General features: G+C 51.4%; 1 protein-coding gene across 1 annotated transcript in view; it reads left to right on the top strand.

Annotated features, from left to right (window-relative positions):
- The window catches only part of Agpat4 (1-acylglycerol-3-phosphate O-acyltransferase 4), a 124286-nt gene that overhangs the window by 92344 nt on the left and 8103 nt on the right, over positions 1 to 23839 (top strand). Inside the window, exons 3-5 of the mRNA XM_004651094.2 lie at positions 10225 to 10394; positions 22996 to 23157; positions 23420 to 23573. Of these exons, the coding sequence (XP_004651151.1) occupies positions 10225 to 10394; positions 22996 to 23157; positions 23420 to 23573 (486 nt within the window). The remainder of the gene's footprint in view (positions 1 to 10224; positions 10395 to 22995; positions 23158 to 23419; positions 23574 to 23839) is intronic.

A 23839-nucleotide genomic window follows, 5' to 3' on the forward strand; every position in this document is an offset into this window, starting at 1 on the left:
AGGGTTTATTTTGCCTCACAGTTTCCGGAAACAGTCAGTCCCTCGTGGCAGGACAGGCACGGAAGCAGCTGGTGACATCGCGTCCACAGTCAAGGAGCAGAGTGAGGCGGATGCTGGGGACCTCGTGGCTTCCTTTGCTCTTCTCTTCTTTTCCTTTCTTTTGTTTTCTTTCCTTTCCTGTCCTTTCTGTTCTTTTCTTTTCAAGTCAGTCAGGGTCCTCAGCCTACGGGACGTGCTGCCCCTGTTCAGGCCGAGTCTTCCCTCCTCTGTTTGACCATTTTGGAAACACCCTCATAAGATGCACCCAGATAGGTATTTCCATAGTGATCCTAAATCCCATCAAGCTAACAACAAAGATTCACTAGCGACTGTCTTACGCTGGGCGGGTGGGGGGGGGGAGAGGTCAGGACTGAGAAGCATCATTAATTATCTGAAAACACGGAGACTCCCCCCCCCCATTTCCAAAATTATGCAAGCTTGAATACTTGCCCAGCCTATTGTCTACTAGCAACTTAAGACACTAGACAAAGTGAGTTTTAAAATACATTTTATTATTAGCAGTTTTTAATTATTTTTATTTATTTATTTGAGAGAGTGGGGGCAGAGAGAGGTAAAGACAGAGCAACAGAGAGAGAACGGGCATGTCAGGGCTTCTAGCCACTGCAAACGAATTCCAGACACATGCGCCACCTTGTGCATCTGGCTTACATGTGTTCTGGGAATCAAATTTGTGTCCTTGGGCTTTCTCAGGCGAGTGCCTTAATCGCTAAGTCAGAATCCATGTAAGCCAGATGCACATGGTGGCACACGCGTCTGGAGATTGTTTGCAGTGGCTAGAGGACCTGGTGTGCCCATTCTTTCTCTCCCTCTCCCTTTTGCTAATAAATAAAAATTAAATAAATAAAAGGTAGTAAGGATATCCAGGTAAGATCCAAGAGAAGCTAGGAACTTTGGGGTACCTAGGGCACTGGAAGTGTTTTTGAGGGTGTCCCTGTAGCAGGCCAGAGTGAGCCTTGGTGCTGGCAGCATGCTGCATCTGGAAACGTCAGACTCATCCTCAGCTACATGACTTCAAGGTCTGGGCTACTTGAGACCCTGAACAAGAAAGACGGACAGGCAATTCCCTTGTCTACGGTCATCATCCAGCAGGTAGGCAGTGCCCTCGGTGCCCACTGCGGCCTTCCTGCTGTACTCTTCTGAGGCCGCGGAGACCTCCTGCAGTTTAACTGGCCTCAGCAAACGGGAACTCTGCAGTGGTCACCTGTCTACCAACGGGAGGGTGTGGAGCAGTCTCTCGGCTCGTGCCATTGACACATAACAAAATCTTTATCACCGATAGTCTAAATATCAGTCTACGAAAGTCTAATAGCTGCGGCGTAACCTTAATCGTGCCTGAATTATTCAGTCGATGTCTTTGGGTCTGTGACAGGTGAGAGAGAAGCGCACGCATCTTCCGTCTTGTCTGGTTCTAATTTCTCCCACTTTGAGAGCTGTGGGCATGAGAAGCCTCCCCGCGTGAATCTCAGGCGCTTGACCTTCCCTTGACGCCTGCTTCTCCTGAGAACTTTAATCACTTTGGATAGAAGGTCACTGAAATGTAAATTCTCACATCACAATTTAATCTTGATCTCTTTCCGAAATTAAACAGATTGAGATGTGGCCCTGCCTAGCCTTGGTCTACACACCTGGTATTGGGAGGTCAGGAGGACCGTTGTCATTGCAGGGACAAGGTGCTCGGTGAAAGTCAGTGTAAGCGAGAGAAGGGCTTGTTTGTCTTACAGCTCTAGGTTACGGCACGGCGACAGGACAGGAGCTTGAGCCACCGGGTCACATCTAGTCCACGGTGAGGACGCAGGCAGTGACGAACACTGCTGTGCTTTCAGCTCTGTCTTGACACAGTCCAGAGCCCCAGCCCATGGATTGATGCCGCCCACAGCTTAAAAGTGAGTCCCTTTAATCCCAGCCCTTGGGAGAGGTAGGAGGATCGCCGTGAGTTCGAGGCCACCTTGAGACTACAGAGTGAATTCCATGTCAGCCTGGACTACAATGAGACCCTACCTTGAAAAACCAAAAAAAAAAAAAAAAAAAGTGAGTCTTCCCGCATCAATTGACCTAATCAAGATACTCCCTCACAGGTGATTCTAAGTCCAGTCCCAGTTGACAACCAGTATGAACCATCACACCTAGTATCCACATGGCCTGAGGTTCCAAGTATATCCAGTGGTAATAAGGGCCTGCGGAGAGCCTGGGAGGCCAGGGCAGGCTTGGTAGAGAGGATGTGTCTTGGGGTGCATGGGTTATGACTGGCAGGGGGAGCCCCACCTCAATCATTTGGGGCTGCCGAGTGGGGAGGAGGGTTTCTACAGACCTTGCTTGGGAAATCCCAGGCTCCTCAAGGAGCTCCAGGGCCACAAAGTCGGGCTCACCTCGCTCCGGCTAGTCCCTCTTGCAGCCTCTCGGGGCCGGCCCTACTCACTCGCACGCCTCTGGTTGGGCAGCCCTGACTCGGTCAGAATCGCTGTTTCCCCAGCCCCCACTCACTGTCTGCTTTCCTGATTGTCGTGTTTTCATCTCGGTTTTTGGGCAGGGCTATGAGCAGATCTGTGAGGCACTCTCATTTTTAACCTGATTTCCAAGTGAAGATGTGTGACCATGAGTGTGCGCAGAGAAGTACTGCCTGGCCATTGCAGACCTTGCAGCGATGCCAGGGGACACCTGTCTCCTCTATTGTCTTAGGGAAACTGTCACGCTCATGCCCCAGGAGTTTTCCAGCTGTGCTTTGTGTTTTTGGAGTCTTGTGAGGAAGAGAGGCTTAACTTCTCAAGTAAATTATGATCACTTAAAAGTTAAATGATAAAAGGCCATTATGAACATATCATTACATGTACTTAATATGTTACATGCAGCCTATAATTACCTATGTAATTATGTGCTTATTAAAATTAGCTGAAGCAAATGATGATAAAAATGGTCTTCTCCCTCGTCAAGTTCTGCCCATATCCATACGTGTGGGTAGCTCTGGCTGTCCGTGTGCGCTTGAACAGCGAATGACTCGGACTCTGCGCGGCTCTCTTGTCAACAGTGTGGACCTCAAGGGGCGGCCTGGCATGGGGTTGCTTCCCCGTTTTGTTAGACCCGCTCCTGCCAGCGTGGCCACGGAGCAGAGAGAAGGCGGATCTGCCGGGGGTGGCTACAGGAACCATGGGGAAATGTGTTGGGAGGAGGGAGGGTCCCTGACCGTGCCTGTCTGCTGTAGGAGGAATGTGTCTGAAGGTGGAATGGTGCAGGGCTTCACTAAGGAGCCCAGGGCCCTGACCAGCCTGGAGCCAGGTCCCGTTCCTGCCGGGATCAGCTGCCTCTGTAGAGGGCAAGGGCATGCGAGGAAGTTTCCAGATCACAGCCTCAGGGCTGGCAAGAATGGACCCTGGCCTGCCTGTGTGTCTCCACTCCTTACTCCTTTTCTGTAATTGCTGCTTGGTGTTGGTATTAGCACTAGTGTCCATGAGGAAAGCCGTGGCACAAAAAGGTATGTGTTCGGTGATTTCAGCACTTTATTGTATCAGCCTTCACAATGGACCTCTGAGTTGGGTACTTTCATCTTTATGTGGTAGGTAAAGTGACCACAGGTCTGCCCAAGGTCAAGGTGAATCTTCCCACACCAATCTCCTCCTTCCCACCCTGCCTTCTATTTATTCTCCTCCTTTTACAACCATGACAAAGAAAAAAAAATCATTTATTTGCAAGCAGAGAGAAATAGAGAGATGAGAGACAGATGCCAGGGCCTCCAGCCACTGTAAATGAACTCCAGATGCATGTGCCACCTTGTGCATCTGGCTCTACGTGGGCCCTGGGGAATCGAACTCTAGTTGTTAGGCCTTGCAGGCAAGTGCCTTAACTACTAAGCCATCTCTCCAGCCCCACAACCATGACTTTTCTTAAGTGTTTTGGATCTTAGAGTCTCACCCTAGGCTCACCTTGTTTTGGGTGAATGGGCCAATGCCTCACTTTTTTGTAAGTCAGTGTTCTTGTTTGGAAAGCAGCTCTTCCGGGATGTCACAGGCTCACACAGTAAATGCTAGTTGCTATCATTTTCTCCCCCACCTGCCCTCTGTGACTAGGAAAACCAGTTAACTTCTTCCTTTCCCTTCACTTTTCCTTAGGTCTTTGATTCTGTCTGTAATTCTCTTTAAAAAAAATTATATAAGAGAGAGAGAGATTGCGAATGGGCATTCCAGGGCCTCCAGTTACTTCAAACAAATGGCAGATGCATGCTCCACTATGTGCATTTTTATGTGGTATTAGGGAATTGCACCTGGGGCCTCAGGCTCAGCAAGAAAACTCCTTAACCACCAAGCCATCTCTCTCCAGCCCCTGTCTGTAATTCTGTTATGCCAAATAAGCACTGACCAAATGCAGCCATGTGGGAGGAAAAGATTTACTTTGGCTTACAGACTCAAGGAGAAACTCCGTGATGGCAGGGGAAACCGTGGTATACAGAAGCAGAGGCTGGACATCACCTCCTGGCTGGCCAGGTGGACAGTAACAGTAAGAGTATGCCAAATATCTCCACAAGCCTGCCCCCAACAACACACCTCCAACAAGGCTCCAACTGCCAAATCGCCATCAGTCGAGAGCCTAGCATTTAGAACACGTGAGTTTATGGGGGCACACCTAATTCAAACCACCACAGAGGGCAAAGCACATAAAACCAAACCAGCCTGCGCTCCAGCCACGTGTGCTCTTTGTCCCAGCTGAGTTTCATCTTCCAGTCAGCTTCAGGAGGCAACAGTTTGGGTTTTTTTTGTGATATCTCTCACTTCTGTGCCACATGCTCTTCCCTGGCAAGGCCCTGTTGTCTGGGAATGGCTCCATCAAGTCTCCAGCAGGCAGGAACCAGGGCCAGTCCCCGGTTGACTGCTCCGAGGAGAGGCGGCTGCACTGGCTGCCCGGCTGTCAGGGAACAGTTGGCAAAAAAGATCACATTGGCAGCACCGGGCAAACCGAAACGTGAAAAACAGGATGGAGACTTCAAGAAATTCTACAGAGCGCTGAGAAACCCCGGTCTCCTCCCTGCATGGAGTAGCCCACCTTCTTGAGGGCGTCTAGGGGTGGTGGGCTCGTTTTCTCTGCCAGTTAAAGAATTAAAAGGCAGAAAAGGATTTACAAGAATAAAGTTTACTTCAAAGCAAGGGGGAGAGAAAACAGAGAGAAAGAACACAATCATCTGGGAAGAGGGGCTTACAGAGCAGGAAGATCCTCCGTCCCAGCGGGAACTGGACGTATGTAGGCAGGGGCAGCCGCCCATCCATCCACAGTCCGTGACTGGTCAGCTCGAATGAGTGTTAAGGCGTTGGTTGGTCCATGATGCATCTGGCACTGCACAGGCCTGCTGGGGGAAATTTTACTTAGGCCTAGATGAAGCAGGAAGGGGGCTCACCCTCTTCACCATCCCCGGTTAGCATATAGCCACCTATCCAAGGCCCCCTTCCCCTGTCTGTCTGCCTAGCCAATAAACTGCCCAGCCCCTGTACTGCTTCATTTCCTTCCTGCACCTGTCCATCGCCTCCTACCCTCTGATGGCACAAATGCTGACCCTTCCTGCTGATTATTCCAGCTTCAGGGGGAAGTAGCCGGAAGGATCCCAGTGGCGTTGATGAGACAGCATCTGTGTGTCCTTCCAAAGTAATCTGGTAAGGCTCCTGAGAGTGGAGACACGGAGACAGGGAGCCGAGGACATTGTGGGCTAAAGTGGGTAAGCTGAAGTCTTGGCTACTTCTTAAGTTTGTGCATCCAGCAACCAGGAGGACCGTGACGATATGGAAGCAGGGAAGCTCAGGGCTCCACCGTGAGGTTCCCAGAAGACCTGGAAGACCAGGTTCAGCCCTAAGCTCCAGTCTTGTCCACTGGGCTGCTGCAGGGCCCCCCAGGAAGAGCACATTCCTAGCCTCTGGCAGTGCTGTTGGAAGGAGCCACGGAGGGCAGAGAGTTCTCAGCTAGGGAAGAGTAATATCCTTGGAGGAGGCATAGAAAAGGAGAGGCAACCCCAGCTTCCTTCATGGGTCAGGAAGCAGAGTTGTTTCCTCCTGCGGTAACTGGGTTCTAGGCCAGAGGCGCAACTCCAGGGGTTCCAGGTCTGGCTTCTGGTCTGGAAGAAAACAAACAGAAGTGATAGTGAAAAGGCAGGGAAAGGATTTTAATCAAAGCAGAGCATGGAGAGGAAGCATGGTGGCTTACCTTGGGGCACTGACATGTGATGGAGGTTTAACAAGGGGAAGAACTGGGCTGAGAGGATTGCTAGTTGAGTAATTAAACTGTCCTGGTAAGACGGTGGTCTGAATGAGCACCAGCTCAGTTCTGCTTTTGTAAGGTGGCCCTGGATAAGTCCTTCTTGCTTGAGGGGAGATGAGACGATTATTCCTGCTGGGAAGGGAGGTGGAATCTCATGGAATGATCCATCCTTGAGGCTCTGCTATCCTGGAGTCCAGGGTGGAGACCTGAAGGTACCTACCTTTGGAAAAGGCAGATAGCAACATGCCTCACAGATACAGTTGATCCTTCTTAAAGTGTGACTTCCACGACTTCTTATAGACAGATGGCCCCAGTGGAGCATGTTGGTGTGGGTGATCCTAGCAATCAGGAGGCTAAGACAGGAGGAGTACCACGGGTTCAAGGCCAGCCTGGACTACGTAGCATGACCTGGTCCATCTCACCCCCTCCCCCCAAAAAAGATGCCTCAATAATGCTTACCTTTGTGTTTTCCGCCTTGAAGGGAACCATATAAGGGGGGATGTCATTGGCTTTTAGGAAAACTCTTCCTGGAGGGGTTGACTTGCTTAAATGCAGAGCAAGGCAGATGTGTGGCCAAAGTTTCAAGACAAGGGAGACAGAATCAAAACGAAGGCAGGAATACGGGGCTTCTAGCCTGTTTTTACTTACCAGGTGAGATGGTGCTTTTCAGAAGAGCACAGAGGTGCTGGCCAACATGGCGTACAATTCAACTCTGTCCCGAGCCACCCCTGCGGCGGGCTTGACGGGGAGGACGCTAGCTCGCTCACACCAAGTGCCTAGCCAGCAGGCCTCAGAAGAGCCAGCCCCGGGGATCCAAGCTAGGTGAACCAAGATGACCCCTCACCTGTGTGTGCCTCCTTTGACATTGTCCCACACACGACTCATGCTCCCAGGAGGAGCCAACTGGCCAGGCCGGAGTCACATGCAAGGAAGTCTAAGCTAGCACTCTGTCCCACCTCAAGGCCCTGGGAACCAGTCAGATGGCCCCCGGGTCGTGTCTATAGATACCAAAAAGACAAGCTGTTGACCTTTACATTAAAGAAAACAAAAGGCCCAGACATATAAAATACCAACCAGTCATGGGGGATTCGGTGGCTGTTAGGATCATTCACAATGTCAGCGTCACACACTGAGCAGAGGCGAAACCAGTGTCTGGGTCAATCCATTTGGGTCACTCTGGGGACGAACAGAAGTGACAACAGATGCTTCTTCATTGCCCCTTGTGTCCTTTGTGTCTGTCTGCCTTTGTGTTTGATGGTCATGAGGCCAGCAGGGCCTCACCTTGTACTTCAGGGCACAGGCCACAGGTAAAGCAAGGAGACCAGCGGGCTTGTGTTTGTCGTTTTCCTCACCCGGCAGCTCCTGTCTCCTGTCAGATCGCCTCCTGGGAGGGACCTGCCATTTCCATAGTGTGCGTCTCACACTTAATGTACCTCTGGGTTGTTTGTACCCCAGGCCTTGATGGGACACTGTGCTTAATAGACACACTGTATGGGGCGATGGACAGACCGTCCACTGACCTCGCATGCCTCCCATCCCGACCCCTGGAACTTCTGCCTTAGCTTCCTTCTTCCCAGTGTTTCTTCCCGAGTCTCTCTCAGGGCTTGTCGTTTGCTGTCTCTGGTCCCTGCCGGGGGACATTACACACAGCGCTTCCCTTTTTGGCCCTGTGCATGGGCCAAGGGATACCGGGAACATACTCACCATATCCCAACCTGGAAGTCGCCGGGCTGGTTCCCTCCTCCTCCAGTGTGGCGCCCAGCGGCCGGCCCCTGGCCGAGCTTTCCCCGCCCCTTGTCTCTCCAGTGGTGGCCTTTGACAGTCACACTTCTTGGCAGTCGCCTCCAGCACCTTGTGGAGGATCACACGTGCTGGGTCAGCCCATGATTGAAGTGTCATCGTGCCAGGGGCTTAGAAGGAATCCGGGCAACACTTGGCACCATCCTTTCCTGCCCGGTGGGGATGATGGGTTCCTCTACTGGGCGTCCGGGCGGAGCTGCTCGCCGTGGCTCCTCCTGCCGCCAGCCCTGCGCACAGTGTGTCTTCACTCGCCCGCCACTTCTGGCTGCATGTCTCATGGGACAACGGAATAGAGGCAGGTGTTTTCTGTATCCCACTTCTGGGAAAGAAAGAGGTTGTTCTTCTTTCTTTTTCCTTTTTCTTTTTTTCTTTTTTTTTTAAATATTAGAGAGGCAGAGAGAGAGAGAGAATGGGCACACCAGGGCTTCTAGCCACTGCAAATGAACTCCATACGCTTGCGCCACCTTGTGCATCTGGCTAACCTGGGTCCTGGAAAACCAAACCTGGGCCTTTTGGCTTTGCAGGCAAACGCCTTAACTGCTAAGCCATCTCTCCAGCCCCCTGTTCTTGATTTAAAAAAAAAATTATCTATTTGAGAGAGCGAGAGTGAGAGAGAATATAATAGGCATACCAGGGCCTCTTGCTCCTGTCAAAATTCCAGGTCCACACGTCACTTTGTGCATCTGGCTTTACGTTGGTTCTGGGGACTTGAACCCAAGCCATCAGGATTTGCAAGCAGGTGCCTTTAACTGCTGAGCCACCTCTCCAGCCTTCTGTTTGTTTTTAAAGACTGATCATTTTGATTCATAGGGACTCAGTGTGCAGTGTATACATTAGGTTCCACAAGAACCCTGGTGGCATCTTCACCCCAAACACTAGGATACCATTGAACTAGCCACAGGGTTAGCTTGTGCAAAATCCCACAGTGCCACTGCTTGGAAACTAGACTGAGGTCTTCTGGATAGTTCCAATGCTCCACTCCCAGCCTCAGTCTGGAGAAGAAGGGTGACCCAAAATGCCAAGGCCAGGCCCATTTTCCTTTATGTGGGATGTGGAGCCTCTGCTGCATGTGTACCCCACTAGCCAGTGATAAGAGGGACAGTCTTTGCAGAGGACTTGTGTCACACCCACCCACCTGCCATTGCAGGATGTTTTACTGTCACCAACATGCAACTCTATTTCTGGACAATTTTCTACCCAGGGCCTTGTCCTGAGACTACCAGCCTTGGACATCTGGCCACCTAGACTAGAGTACAACCAAAGATTGGCCACTGTCCTCTGAAAATAGAAGGCATATGTAGCAGGCAGCTTGAGGTCTCTGAGATGAACTTCCAGACCAGGCTCAGTGACCGAGGAAGGATTTATTGAAGCTTACAGATCCAGGGGAAGTTACATAATGGCAGAAGTTGACATCCTCTTAAAGGACCAAGCAAAAAGAGAGAGAGAGAGAGAGAGAGCGCCATGCCACACAGCACCCTTCAGGAAGGCCAGGCAGAACTAGGCACTTGGCATGTCTTTAGATTGGAATTGCAAACTGACCACCACACCTTAGGGCTGGACCCTAAGATCTGCCCAGTGACACTTCCTCCAGACAGGTGGCTGCAGATCCAAACTACAAGCTAATAAAGCACTGAATATGTTGGGGGCCGTCTACTCAGACTACCACATCATAAGATTTCACATAAGGTTATGTTAATGGTCAAAACCTACCCATCCAGCAGGGACTTTCACTTCCCTGCCTCGCAGTTCTGTGGTCCTAGTCTTTCCGTGGGAGAGGAAGGCTGGCTTCCTAGCTCTCCGCAATGGAGTTTGGAAGCACAGCGGTTAATCATGTCCCAGGACGCGCTTCTCATCTGTCTGTCACTCCAGGACGAGGACACGGGTGTCGGGTAGATGCTCTCTCAGATTTATGTTCTCCCGCGGTACTTAATCAAGGGATACAAGTCAGTCACTGGTCGTCCATGAGTTTCCTGCAGGACGTGCGGAGCGTCTCGCTTTTCCTTCTGCGTCCAGACCCTTCCAACAACTGAAATCATCTGCAATTTGGCCCTAAAAGTGGCTTTCGTTCCCAGATGTTGGACCTGGGATGCCAGCATGGGGAAGTAAAGTGTGGGTCTGTGCTGTGTTTTGTTCCAGAGCTGGTGATGTTGCTGGACTGGTGGTCGGGCACGGAGTGCACCATCTACACGGACCCCAAGGCCTACCCCAACTACGGGAAGGAAAACGCCATTGTGGTTCTGAACCACAAGTTCGAGATCGACTTTCTCTGTGGCTGGAGCCTGGCGGAGCGCTTTGGGATCCTTGGGGTAAGTGGGAGGTGCCTTTGCCTCATTGTTCCTCTCTGCATCTACAGCTTGCCTTTTTCTTCTGGATGGTTCAGAATCATCAGGAAGAAATGACAGTTTTATTTGGAGGGACGGGGCAGGTTGAGACAGGATGGCCTTGATCTTAGAGGTAGCAAGCCTCCTGCCTCAGCCTCCCAATGTGTGCTGGGATTACAGATACGAAGCACCATCCCCAGCTGTGGCAGGGGTCTTTGGTTTGGCTTGGTGTTTGTTCTCAAAACCTGCTATTATATTATTCCTTCTTGCTCGGAATTAAGATACCAGCAATAGCAGGCTGACCTCCACCATTGCTACATGCCACGTGGCTTTTACACCCTCTCAGAAGCGTTTATGAGTGGCTGCACACCACCTTCCCTTTCTAAAACACTGAGCCGAAGAGCAGTTCAGTATTCTGCACAGGGCCACCCAGTTGTAATTGGATTTGGACTTGAATTTAGTCTAGTTTGGCTCCAATTCCTATCCTTAATTGCTCTGTGAGCAGGCAGAATTCACTGGATTTGATTTGTTGTAGTCTTAAGCACATTGAGTCCCCAAGTGGCAAAGTTTCAATTGTAGAGCTCAGAATTATTATTAAATCAGCTTTCTCTCCAATTAGTTTGGCTTCTTCTTGCACGTAGCTTGCTTGCCTGGAACTAGGTCTCTCCTGTTGACATTTGTCATCTTCGACACATAATCGAATTGAAGTCACCAGTGAACGGCCTGCAGGCATTTCAAGAGAGGCCAGTGTGTTTGGGCTCTGGGATGGCAGAGGCCTTAGATGTCCACACTGGAACTCGGAGATGGCACTTTTCACTTGGGAGTAATGCCCCGCACACACGCGGGCTTGTTCACATCACTTCTTTTGGTCTTGGTCGCACAGGAAGACAAGCTCACGACGTCTCGAATGTGGCACTGAAAGCACGTGCCACAGGCGGCGCTGGAGGACGCGGTGGGTCGCGGGGGAGAGTCTCCTCCACACACCACCGTGTCCTGTATGTCCCCGTCGATTTTCCGGGGACGGCTCAGTCACTCTCTCTCCACTTGCGCTTGTGTTCAAATACATTTTCAGAACCAAAACGACGATTCTAGGGCAGAGGTTTCTCCTGTGTGCGTGGGGGTTACGTTCAAGGCGTTTCAAGGATGGCTGCTGGGACCAGGGGTAATGGCCCCCCGCATACTGCCGCTGTCCATGTCTGCAGACTGTCACGAAGTCTCATTTATAAATCAGGCATAGTAAGAGACTTGAGATAATAGCTTCCAGTAGTGATTATAAAGCAGAACAGTTAGAGTCATGCTATGCAGTCGTAAACATCATTTAAACTTTATATATCTATTTCGAGATTGTTCCACTTCACAGTTGCCCATGGGTGACTGATGCCAGGATAAGGCGGAGCTCCAGCTGCTTTCTTTTGCCTTGAAGACCCACCCAGAGATCTGAGTTAGAGCTCCGTGGTGGTCTGCACTGTGCCTGAGAGGAGACCACCTTCTTAAATGCCACTTGTCATAAAGTGCGATGGGCCCTTCTGTTTCGGGGAGGGCTGACCCTCGGAACGGCCTTAGAACCCACCTTCCGACAGACCAGTGTCTCCAGTGCTGAGGGTGGGGAGGGAGGCTGAGAGGAGGCAATCACTTCCGGGGTGCTCCGGGTGACTTCCTGTTCGCACTGTGGCAGCAAAAGGTCCCCCTAGGCTCCAAGGTGCCTCCAACCTCCTGCTCTGCCCTGGACCACCCAGAGCTTGGGGCGTACCCGCCCCTTCCCATTTGCACGTGTTACTCACATTGCATGAGTTAACACTAGAGCCAAAGTGGGGATTCAGTCTGCCTAAGGACCGAAGGGAGGGAGTCTGATTCCAAAGCTTCTGCGCTTTGCCCAGAAGGTGCTGGAAGGAAAAGCGGTGTGGGGCCCGAGACCTGCTGAAAAGACTGGGAACCACAAGCTGACCATACGTGGCTCTGGTTTTCAGGGCTGTGCGCACACTCTTCCTGAGGGGTGGCCGGCCCCATCGTGCAGCCGTGGGCTGAGCTGCAGGAACTCAAGGGGTAGAGGCAGAAGCAGAGGGGTGTGCACACGCCCCGAGGTCCCAGCCAGGGAGGGGCAGACATGCAGACGTGAACAGACAATTGTGGTGCCCATGGAGAAGTGGCACAGAGACTGAACCCAGGGCCCAAGAGGGGACTCTGGGTCACACAGGGTCTCTAGGACCAGAGAAGGAGCCTAGGTTCCAAAGAAGGGACCCTGAGCTGGAGAGGGGACCCTGGACTGGCTAAGGGATCTAGCACAGGAGAAAGGATTCATGTCCGGGGAGGGAACCCTGGACGGAACTGGGGACCCAGGGCTAGAGAGGGGACCAAGGAGTGGAGCAGGTACCCTGGGCTAGAAAGAGAACCTAGGACTAGAGAGGGGTCTCAGGCCTGGAGAGAGGGATCCAGGCTAAAGAGAGTATCTTGGGCTAAACAGGGGACCCAGAACCAGAGAGGGACCCCCAACTAGGGGTAGTGAGCTGTGACGCTATCTCAGTAGCCTGGAGTTTTCTCCCAAAGGCTTTGGCCCAGGGAAGGTGAGACCGGGGCCTGTCTGTCCGGCAGCCCAATGCAGAGCTGTTCATTCATTGTCTTTGAAACCCCAACTACCGAAGCCGAGGTAAAGGGTGGAAACGTCGCCGCTCCCAAGGCTGAGGGTCTGTAGGAGCATAGGGATTGGGGAGACCCCGTCTGCAGGTGCACTGGGTGGATCTCAGAACCTTAGACAAGGACTGGGGAGATGGCTCAGGGGACCCACAAGCATGAGAGCCTCAGTTTGAATTCGCAGAACCCATATAAGAACACCAGAGTTAGTGGCATAGGCCTGGAACTCCATTGGTGGGGCAGCGGACGGAGGGGGGGCGCAGCGACAGCCAGTCTAGCCAAAAAGCAACCAGAGCTCAAGGCTCAGTGACAAACCCTGTCTCACAGCTGAGAGTGATGGAGGAAGAGCTGATGTCGACCACTGGTCTCCAGGTGCACGCACACACATGTGCACATGCCCCTTCACATAAAGGCAGCCTCACCCATGCACAAACAGGCACACACACGTACATGCACGCACGCATGCTCAAACAAAGCAGCAATGAATCATAGATGGGGACATCACTGCCCCACACTCTGCAGTCTGGGAGCCAGCTCTGCAGGGCCCTGGGGCTTTCTGGATGCACTCAAGAGCTTCCGCAGCTCCCAGGAGCCTGCAGAACCAGAGGTGAGGCAGGGGGGAGGCCAATCAGTCTCCCATTTTCTCCAAACGTCGGAGAAACAGCTGGTACCACTGCTGCACGAATTATAATGAAACAAAATGCTGATGAAGGGAGGAGAGAGAGTAGGAGGGAGAGGAAAGGAAGGCAGAAGAGGAAGAGGGAAAGGATAGGAGGAAGGAAAGGAGAGAGAGAGAGGAAACAGGAGAGGAGGAGAGAGAGGAGACCGGAAAGAAGAGAGAGCAAGGCAGGGAAAGAGGAGGGAGGAGGGAGGGACTTATGGGGAGTTGACTAAAGCGTGGGAGCTGTCACTGCTCTTCTAGGGACACCTTCTCTGTGGAGCAGGGATCAGCTTTACCATCTGCCCTCTTTCCGGAGTGATCCAAGATTCCTGCGACCTTAGAAAGAACAACAGCGTCCTGTTATAGTAATCGATCCGCAGAATCTTTTGTCTTCAGTGACCTTTAAAAAATGCTTTGTTCGTCTGTGTCTTTAATAACACAATATTGAGATTTTCCTGGAGTTTGAGAAGATTGCTTTTTCAAAGAGAGCTTCCTGACCAGTCATTTTCATTCTCATCTGGAATAGTCTGAGGAAATAAGTTTGAATTAAATGCAATTTGCAGAAGTTCTTGAACAAAGGTTTATGACATTCATTGGTTTTAGATTGGCCAAAGATAGCATTCTCCTAAAAAAAAAAAAAAAAAGGAATTTTGACCTTGCGAAAATGGTGAAGGTTGCTGCGGTTTCACATCCTGGTTGCTTATCTTTCTGCCTCAGTAAAGCACACACATTCTGAGTTCAAGATTGTCAAGTCTCTGAGCCATGCCAGGCCTTTGTGTGCCATGAAGGGCACCTGTTATCTGTTATCTGTCATCTGTCATCTGCTGGGCAGGCTGTGGTTTAAAGGCTAACTGAAGCCACATGGGAGATTTTTCTTCAGAGCCTTCAAGAAGCTGAGTGTCATTATCTGCAGTATGTGGTGGGCCCTGGCGTGAGCAGCTTAAAACCATGGGCAGCTGGGCGTGGTGGCACACGCCTTTAATCCCAGCACTAGGGAGGCAGGGGGAGGAGGATCGCCATGAGTTCGAGGTCACCCTGAGACTCCATAGTGAATTCCAGGTCATCCTGGGCTAGAGGGAGACCGTACCTCGAAAAACAAAACAAAAAGAAGAAGAAGCCACAGGCAGGTGGACAATCGTCTCTGCCTGACTTGTGGCTTACTTTGGCTTCTAGCAAGGACCACTCCTTGCAAGAGAGCTGGCTTGCAGGGTGGGGTCTCATATGAAGGTTTGATATGTGCCTGGACACACTCCAAGCTCCTTCACAGCTTGTCCCTGCCATGTGGGCTTGTCACAGGGCTTCTCCCAAACGTGGCGATCATTTTGCCAAGGAGGGCAGGCGGAAGAGAGCAGCTACCCAAGGAGAAGCTAAGCACTTGTGTAATGGGACTTAGACAGGACATCCCGTCCCTTCGTTCGTGTTCCATTGGCTTGATGTGCATTAACAAGCCCAGAAGGCCAGGTCACAGGGCCATCTCAGAAGCTACCAGCAGCCCCAGGCCGAGACGTTGTGTCTCAGATATCCTTGTTTTCCTTCTTTAGTAAGTACTTCTCAGCTGTCTAATGCAGCTCTCTATGCAAGCAGATTAGAATGACCCTGTGTTTCTTTTTCTTAATAATTAATTAATTTATTTATTTGAGAGAGAGGGGCAGATTGAAAGAGAGAGAATGGGAGTGACAGGGCCTCCAGCTGCTGCAAACAGACTCCAGACATGCGTGCCACCTTGTGCATTTGGCTTATGTGGGTCCTGGGGAATCAAACCTGGGTCCTTAGGCTTTTCAGGCAAGCATCTTAATATCTATGCCATCTCTAGCCCTGCCCTGTGTTTCTTTGTGCAGAGAACAGTCAAAGTGAAGTACTGTTTCTGAGAGGACCCAAATATCCTTCGCAAAGCTATGCCCCCTCTGCCTTTCCTGTTTTACTGTATTATTTTAATGCTTGGGTCAGGGCATCATTCCGTGGCCCACACTTGCCTCAGCCTCCCAGGTGCGAACCACCAGGCAAGCATGGGTTCTTTCTTTCTTTCTTCTTCCCTCACCATGAAACTCAGGGAGGCTTTCCCGTGTTCCTGATTGTCGCAGTTATTTTTGTTGTTGCTGAGACGAAACACCCGACCGAAATGGCCAATAGGAGGAAAGAGTTTATTTCAGCTTACAGTCTCCAGAGTAAATTTCAGCATGGCAGGGCAAGGATGGTGAAGCAGGGGCTGGGCCTCACATCGTGCCACAGCAGCTGGCAGGAAGCAGCAAACTTGGGCTGGGCTCTGGCAAGGGGGAGCTGGCTGTAACACCCGTAAGCCCATCCCCAGCAGCACACTTCCTCCAGCAAGGCCCCACCTCCCAGATTACCACCCGCTGTGGACCCGGCACTCAAACACGAGTCTATCCGTGGAGGACATCTGATTCAAACCCTCACATGGACACTCAGTTAACCATTACCATGTTGTGGTATTCTACGGGTTTAGTGGAGGAAGTCAGACACTCAGGTTCAAGTGCCCAGTACAAAGTAGGTGCACAGAAGTTCTTTGTTTCCTTGACTTTATTTAGTTTCCCTTCTTTATGAAAGGTAAGACGAGGGCCAGGGCAATGGCCCAGTGGGTAAGAGTTTGGATCCCAGCACCCGCTTAAGAGTACTGGGCATGGTAGCATGCACCTATCACCCCAACGTGAGGTGGGAGACAGGGGTGTTTCTGGGGCAAGCTGACTAGCTAGTTTAGCCAAATCAGTGAGCTCTAGGTTCAGTGAGAGACCTTGTCTCAAAAACCCAGCATCTACCTTTGGCCTCCACCTGCACACATACATGTACCCACATGCATACGAACATGTGTACACACACACACATTCCACTTTCACATGTGTTGCAGTCAGGTTTGCATTGCTGGCAGAAATCATGCAACCAAGAGCAGCTTGTGTGGATAAAAAGGGTTTATTTTGGCTTACAGACTCAAGGGGGAACTTCATAATGGCAGGGGAAAACAATGGCATGAGCAGAGGGTGGACATCACCTCCTGGCCAACATCAGGTGGACAACAGCAACAGGAGAGTGTGTCAAATGTTGGCAAGGGGAAACTGGCTATAACACCCATAAGCCCGCCCCCAGTAATACACTGCCTTCTGGAGGTGTTAATTCCCAAATCTCCATCAGCTGGGAACCTAGCATTGAGAACACCTGAGTTTATGGGGGACACCTGAATCAAACCACCACATTCCGCCCCTGGCCCCCATAAACTGATAACCATCCTTTACTGTTGCAGTCAGGTTCACATTGCTGGTGGAAATCACTCAACCAAGAGCAGCTTGTGGGGGAAAAAAATAAAAAAGAAAAAGGTTTATTTTGGCTTACAGGCTCGAGGGGAAGCTTCATGGCAGGGGAAACGATGGCATGAACAGAGGGTGGACATCATCCCCTGGCCAACACCAGGTGGACAATAGAAACAGGAGTGTGCCAGACACTAGCAAGGGGGAGCTGGTTGTGACACCCATAAGCCTGCCCCCAACAGTGCAGCACCACCAGGAGGCATTAATTTCTAATCGCCATCAGCTGGGGAATCTAGCATGCAGAACACCTAAGTTTATGGGGGACACCTGAATCAAACCACCACAGCCCATGATGTAAAATGCAATGCCTTCAGTCCATCTCTAAAAGTCCCCATAGGCTTTGTCAATCCAAATGATGTTCAAACATTCCCATAGCCCAAGGTCTTTTACCTGAGCCATAATACAAAAAAAAATCCCCCCCCCCAAAAAAAAGCACAGAATAAACACTCATACTGCAAAAGATGGCATTGGGCATAGCAAAGAAATATTCAACCAATACAGGATTTGAAACAACCAGGGCCGCCAGGCGTGGTGGCTCACACCTTTAATCCCAGCACTTGGGAGGCAAAGGTAGGAGGATCGCCGTGAGTTTGAAGCCACCCTGAGATTACGTAGTTAATTCCAGGTCAGCCTGAGCCAGAGTGAGACCCTACCTAGAAAATCAAACAAACAAACAAAAAAAGAAACAAAAACAACCAGGGCCAACATCAAACTCTGTTGCTCCAAGTCTAGCAACTAACCAGTGAAAAATCTCCAATTCCAATCATTTTAACCAGCAACAAGTCTCTGGAGTTCCAATTCTGCCCCTCCAGCTAGGCTACTCACAGTCCTGGAAAACTTAATTCTGGGCCGGCAGCTCTCTTTGGCAGCCATCTCATGGTCCTGGCATCTCCACTGAGTTTCCACTGCAAGCCACGGTGCATCCTCATGGCTTCACTGGGTCTCCGTGCGGGCATCCAGCAAACATGCTTCACACTGCCCATGGCTGTTTCTAAAACCCAAGACCATGTTGCAAATTCAATGACCCTCTCCTGCATTTCTTATACTCCATAATACCAGGTGGGGTGCCAACTTCTTTTCTTTTTGTTTCTCGAGGTAGGGTCTCACTCTAGCCCAGGCTGACCTGGAATTCACTCTGTAGTCTCAGGGTGGCCTTGAACTCACAACGATCCTCCTACCTCTGCCTCCTGAGTGCTGGGATTAAAGACGTGCACCACCACACCCGGCAAGTGTCAACTTCTTGTTGTTGTTTATTTTTATTTATTTATTTGAGAATGACAGAGAGAGAAAGAGGCAGAGAGAGAGAGGAGAGTGGGCACACCAGGGCTGCTTAGCCACTCCAGATGCATGCGCCCCCTTGTGCATCTGGCTAATGTGGGTCCTGGGGAATCGAGCCTTGAACCGAGGTCCTTCAGCTTCACAGGCAAGTGCTTAACCACTAAGCCATCTCTCCAGCCCAAGTGCCAACTTCTTAATCCAGGGGGGAATAAAGCAGACTTTGAAGAACAGAACAATCCTTCAGCTGGCCCATTTTCAATGGTTGTAATCTCTCACACAGTTACAGCTGAATGGGCAGAAGTTTCAGCCCAAAGATTTCAGTTTTTTCTGTGTCTTATCCCTCTGCACACACCAGTCCATTTCTACACACTGCAACCCTGCACAACTTCTCAGGATATGGGCTTAATAGCATGCTTCCCATACAAACTGCTAGTCTAGTCCAAGCAAAGCTCTTTCTCACCCTCATAAACCAAACTTCACAATCCATAGTTCTTATCACATTCAGGTCTTTCAACTCTGACCAGAATAGTCCATCAAGCTGTACTTACAGCACTGCAAGGCATCATTAGGCCAAGGTTACAGATCCTCCCACATTCCTCTTGAAAATAAGCTTCAAAAGGCTAAAGCCACTCAGGTGCCTAGCAGCAAATGCTACCACTATTTTGTACCAATATTACTGTTGCAGTCAGGTTCGCCTTGCTGGCAGAAATCACCCAACCAAGAGAAGCTTTTAGGAAAAAAAAAAAAAAAAGATTTATTTTGGCTGATGAACTCGAGGGGAAGCTCCATCATGGCAGGGGGAAAATGATAGCCTGAGCAGAGGGTGGACATCACCTCCTGGCCAGCATCAGGTGGACAATGGGAACATGAGAACATGCCAAACAGTGGCAATCCTCCTACTTCTGCCTTTCTAGTGCTGGGATTAAAGGTGTGTGTCACCCTGCCCCGCTTCCAAGTGCAATCTTGCAAACACCAGCTTGCACTGTCCTTCACAGAGTGTACTCCCAAGCTACACGTGGCGAAACCTCCTCTTTTACTGAACTGACTCCCCTGGCACTGTCTAAGGAGCCAAAGTTAGCCTGAGCTGGCCAGCTAGCAACCAAGCTGGCTGGCACCATGACTGGCCGGTCTTGCTTTTCTCCTCTGCAAACCACCCTTGCTGGTGACATCCACTCTGAATAATTTTTTAAATATAATTTTTGTTTATTTTTATTTATTTACTTGAGAGTGACAGACACAGAGAGAGAGAGAGAGAGAATGGGCATGCCAGGGCTTCCAGCCATTGCCAATGAGCTCCAGACACATGCGCCCCCTCGTGCATCTGGCTAACGTGGGTCCTGGGGAATCGAGCCTCGAACCGGGGTCCTTAGGCTTCACACGCAAGTGCTTAACCGCTAAGCCAGCTCTCCAGCCCCCACTCTGAATAATTGCTCCCCGCACCCACTGTTCTCCTACACGCCCACCTGCTCCTGCCCTGTGCCCTGCTGCCAGCCCTGAACAGCTGTTCAGCCAACACCTGTCCAGAGCAGATGCTCCCATTATCTTCTGCCTGTGGGACATGCTGCCCCCCTCCTCCATAACAGCTTCTGTTTATCCTCCCAGTTACTCGGGCTGAAGGCCGCCCCAGAAAGGACTGGGCCAGCCTTTTCACCCCAGAGCCGGGAGTGCGGCTGGCGGCTGAGGAACTGCTGGACAGGGTCGTTGCACGGGGACCTCCTCTTACCTGTTGTGTCCTGGCTGTTGTGACCCTTCAGAGCAGAATCTGGTGTCATTAACACCTTGTTGGTCCCAGCCCCTTTTGGTCCCCAAACACTCCCTTCTGCCCCCATTACACCTGTCAAAACTGAGAAAAGTTTGGGGCCTGGCATGAGTGGAGGGAGATGTTATCGGGAACGCAGACTCTGGGCACTGGGCTCGACTTTGATAAATGGTACGTGGCTATTTGCAGCCTATGAGAGAGGAATTCTTAGAGAGCGCCTTTGTTTCGCGTTTGCCGTGTGCATTTCCCCTGTGGCTGTGACTAATCGTAGAACAGGGCTCACTTTGTTTGGAAACTAATGGGAGTTTTGGGTTTTTTTCCTGCTAGGAGAACAACCATAGTATTTACCAAATATACAAAGTCAGAGAAAAGAATGGCTCAGAAGCAAGACTTGGGCATACATGTGCTACCCTAGCGGGCATGAATAGTCTCTTGCCTTTCGGTATATGCATGTGTGCCATGATATATTACATGTGCCAATGTGCCTAGTTCATCATCCAGAGCTCCACCCCCTCTCCCATGTTGCAGTCTGTTTGGGAGGGTGGACTTGAGACACCCAGGCCCAGCCAAGGCATCCTTGTATTATGGGGGGGCCAGCACTGGGGTTCAGGAAAGCCTTTGTGCCCCAAACTGTAAGTCTCTGTCTGTTTTTAAATATTTTTTGTTCATTTTTATCTATTTATTTCTTTCTTTATTTTTTTTTCATTTTTATCTATTTATTTGAGAGTGACAGAGAGAAAGAGGCAAATAAATAGAGAGAGAATGGGTGCACCAGGGCCTCCAGCCACTGCAAAAGAACTCCAGACACGTGCACCCCCTTGTGCATCTGGCTAACATGGGTCCCGGGGAATCAAGCCTTGAACTGGGGTCCTTAGGCTTCACAGACAAGTGCTTAACTGGTAAGCCATTTCTCCAGCCACTATGTCTGTTTTAACCAAAGAACTGGACAAAATAAGACTGAGAAGGATAATTATGAAATAATTACATTTATTGAGGGACATATAAAACCAAGGGGAGGAAAATGGATACATCCACGTGGTCTGAGAGCCCGTGTGATGGGCCTGGAAGGATTATGGAAAGCGAGTCACAGAGAGAAGCAAGTGCAGAGAGCATCTGCCACTGGCAAGCATCTATTTACAAGCTTATTGTGGTGGGCTTCACGGGTAGGCTTAGGTGAGCCTGAGACAGAGCTGATTGGCCTGAGCTAAGGGCTTGCTCAAGAAGAGGCCGGCTGTGGCCTTGACACCGAGTTCTGTGGCTGAGTTTAACCAAGCAGGACCACGCCAGGATCAGATTAAATTCTAGGAAAGGGGAACTCCCTGCTGGGAGGGGCTCATGCTGTTCTTGGAGAAACTGGTCTAGGGGACGCCTTTGGGCAGGAGATAAGAAGTGAGATCATTCTTTGATCTCCAGCAGAGTGGAGGCTACAAGGGCAGGCTCAGACATTCCTCGCTTACTTTTGGGGTGGAGGGCCCAGTCCCCCTAACTGCCTTGCTCTCAGCTGAGCAGCCGCTGAGCCTGTGCATGGGGACGGGGCATTGGCAGAGGCAGGACAAACTTCCAGCATCCTATTTGCCCCCTTTAATTGGGGAGATGGCAGAAATGAAGAACCATAGTGGCCAGGAGGGGGTGCCCCTCTATTCTAGGCATGGGAACAAGGAGAGGAGCCCAGGTTTGAGGGCCGGTGTACACACGGGCTGCTGGATTCCCAGGGGAAGCGGTCACCCATGGGACAGCAGGATTAGCCCAGGGGGCAGGGGGCTGTCTCCCCCCACCCCCTCCGGGGACTTTATAGTCAGTCCAGACTGAAAAGCAAAGCTGAAGGGCGGAAGTGTCCTCTGCTGTGGCCAGTCTGTGGCCCCCATTCCTCAGGGCAGGCCGGGCAGCTGTGACATTGAGGTTTCAGCCATGAAGACGCTGAGCAGAAGACCGAAGGGGCACAGAAGCAGGAAGAGGAAGCAGAAGGACTGTGTGTGTGTGTGTGTGTGTGTGTGAGAGAGAGAGAGAGAGAGAGAGGTTTAGAGAGAGAGAGAGAGAGGTTTAGAGAGAGAAGTTTAGAGAGAGAGGGAGAGAGGTCTACTCTTACCCCTCCCGCTGCCTCAACTGTCTACACTGCCCACTCGTGAGCCTGGTTCACTAGTGGAGAATTTGGTCTGCTCCAAAATGAAAGGAGAAAAAGAGAGAGTGCAAATGCACTAGATAAGAGCCTTTTTTGTTTTGTTCTGTTTTGTTTTCGAGGTAGGGTCTCCCTGTAGCTCAGGAGCTCAGGCTGACCTGGAATTCACTATATTGTCTCAGGGTGGACTCGAACTCACGGAGGTCCTCCTACTTCTGCCTCTCGGTAAACCTTGGCATGCTCCAGCCTGGTGGAGACTGGGGTGGCCCCGGGCAAGCTCTCTGACAGCCCACCCCAGCAGCTCTGGCCCCAGGAAGCAGTTGAGCATTGTTTCCTGCTTCAGAGGTCAGTGAGGAAGAGGATGGGCTGAGAGAACCTGCTAGATCTAGTTTGACTTTGTGACTCTCCCGTAGGCTAACCCTGAGGCCCCTGGAACTCTGCTCGGCTCCACTTACAAATGTGACCAGTGAATCACGTTGGCTTTCCCTGAAGTGCTCAGAGGAGTTCCCTGAGGCCGGCGTGAGGACTGCGGGGTTGTCCTGCACAAGCTTGTTTTATCCAATGTCACGACTGGGCCTAGAAGGGGTTATGGTGGCCCACAGAGAATCTGAAAGTCCCTTACAAACCTTCAGTGGGCAGCTGGCACTTTTGCAGTCTCCTTCCTGCCTAGCATACATCCCAGGTGCCTGCAGTCATGGACATGGCCTTGACCTCCGTGGGGTCTGGGGATGCCCTCCTCTCCCCCCGACCCCTGGCCAGTGTGGTCTGGGACCGGCCCTGCGGCCTTAGTGTGTTCTGAGATGTGACTCCTGCTTCCTCTGCTGCAGACCTCCAAAGTCCTGGCTAAGAAAGAACTGGCTTACGTGCCCATCATCGGCTGGATGTGGTATTTTGTGGAAATGATCTTCTGCACGCGCAAGTGGGAGCAGGATCGCCAGACGGTCGCCCAGAGCCTGCTGCACCTGCGCGATTACCCCGAGAAGTATCTCGTACGTAGGCCCCCAGGGGCAGCGTGTGCCCTTCCTGGCACCCGTGGGACTGTGTGTGGCCATGACACCCAGGGTCACTTAGGGCCATGAGCGAACATGGAGGTGTGTGGGATCCAGGGTTGTGCGGTGACCTCGACTTTACGTGACTGACCTGGGCTTAGGTGTGACCATGGGTGATCTCTGTGACTCCAACCTCTGGTTGACCTTGGGATTGTGCGGCCTTGGGACCGCGTGTGACCGCCCGCCGTGTTCTGCCTTCCAGTTTCTGATCCACTGCGAGGGCACGCGGTTCACAGAGAAGAAGCACCAGATCAGCATGCAGGTGGCCCACGCCAAGGGGCTGCCAAGCCTCAAGCACCACCTGCTGCCCCGCACCAAGGGCTTTGCTATCACCGTGAGGTACCTGCGAGATGTAGGTAAGGAGCTGGCCACTGACCCTGTGGCACCCCTCTCCCGACATACCCTCCTGCCGCCGTGGCACGCGTGGCCACGGGCCAGCAGGGGCTGTGCGAGAGAGAGAGCCTGGAACTTGACGCGGCCCCTTGTGCTGGTGTGTACAAGGAAGCACTGCCCTCTGCTGGCCAGTCCTGGTACTGCACTGTGCGGAAAGTGCTGGATCTCTAAGAGGACACCCAGGTTAGCCTAGCCACAGGCTCGCGCAAACCCTAGAAGCCTTGCTGGG

The sequence above is a fragment of the Jaculus jaculus genome, chromosome 9 (genome assembly GCF_020740685.1).
Source record: "Jaculus jaculus isolate mJacJac1 chromosome 9, mJacJac1.mat.Y.cur, whole genome shotgun sequence".
NCBI lineage: Eukaryota > Metazoa > Chordata > Mammalia > Rodentia > Dipodidae > Jaculus > Jaculus jaculus.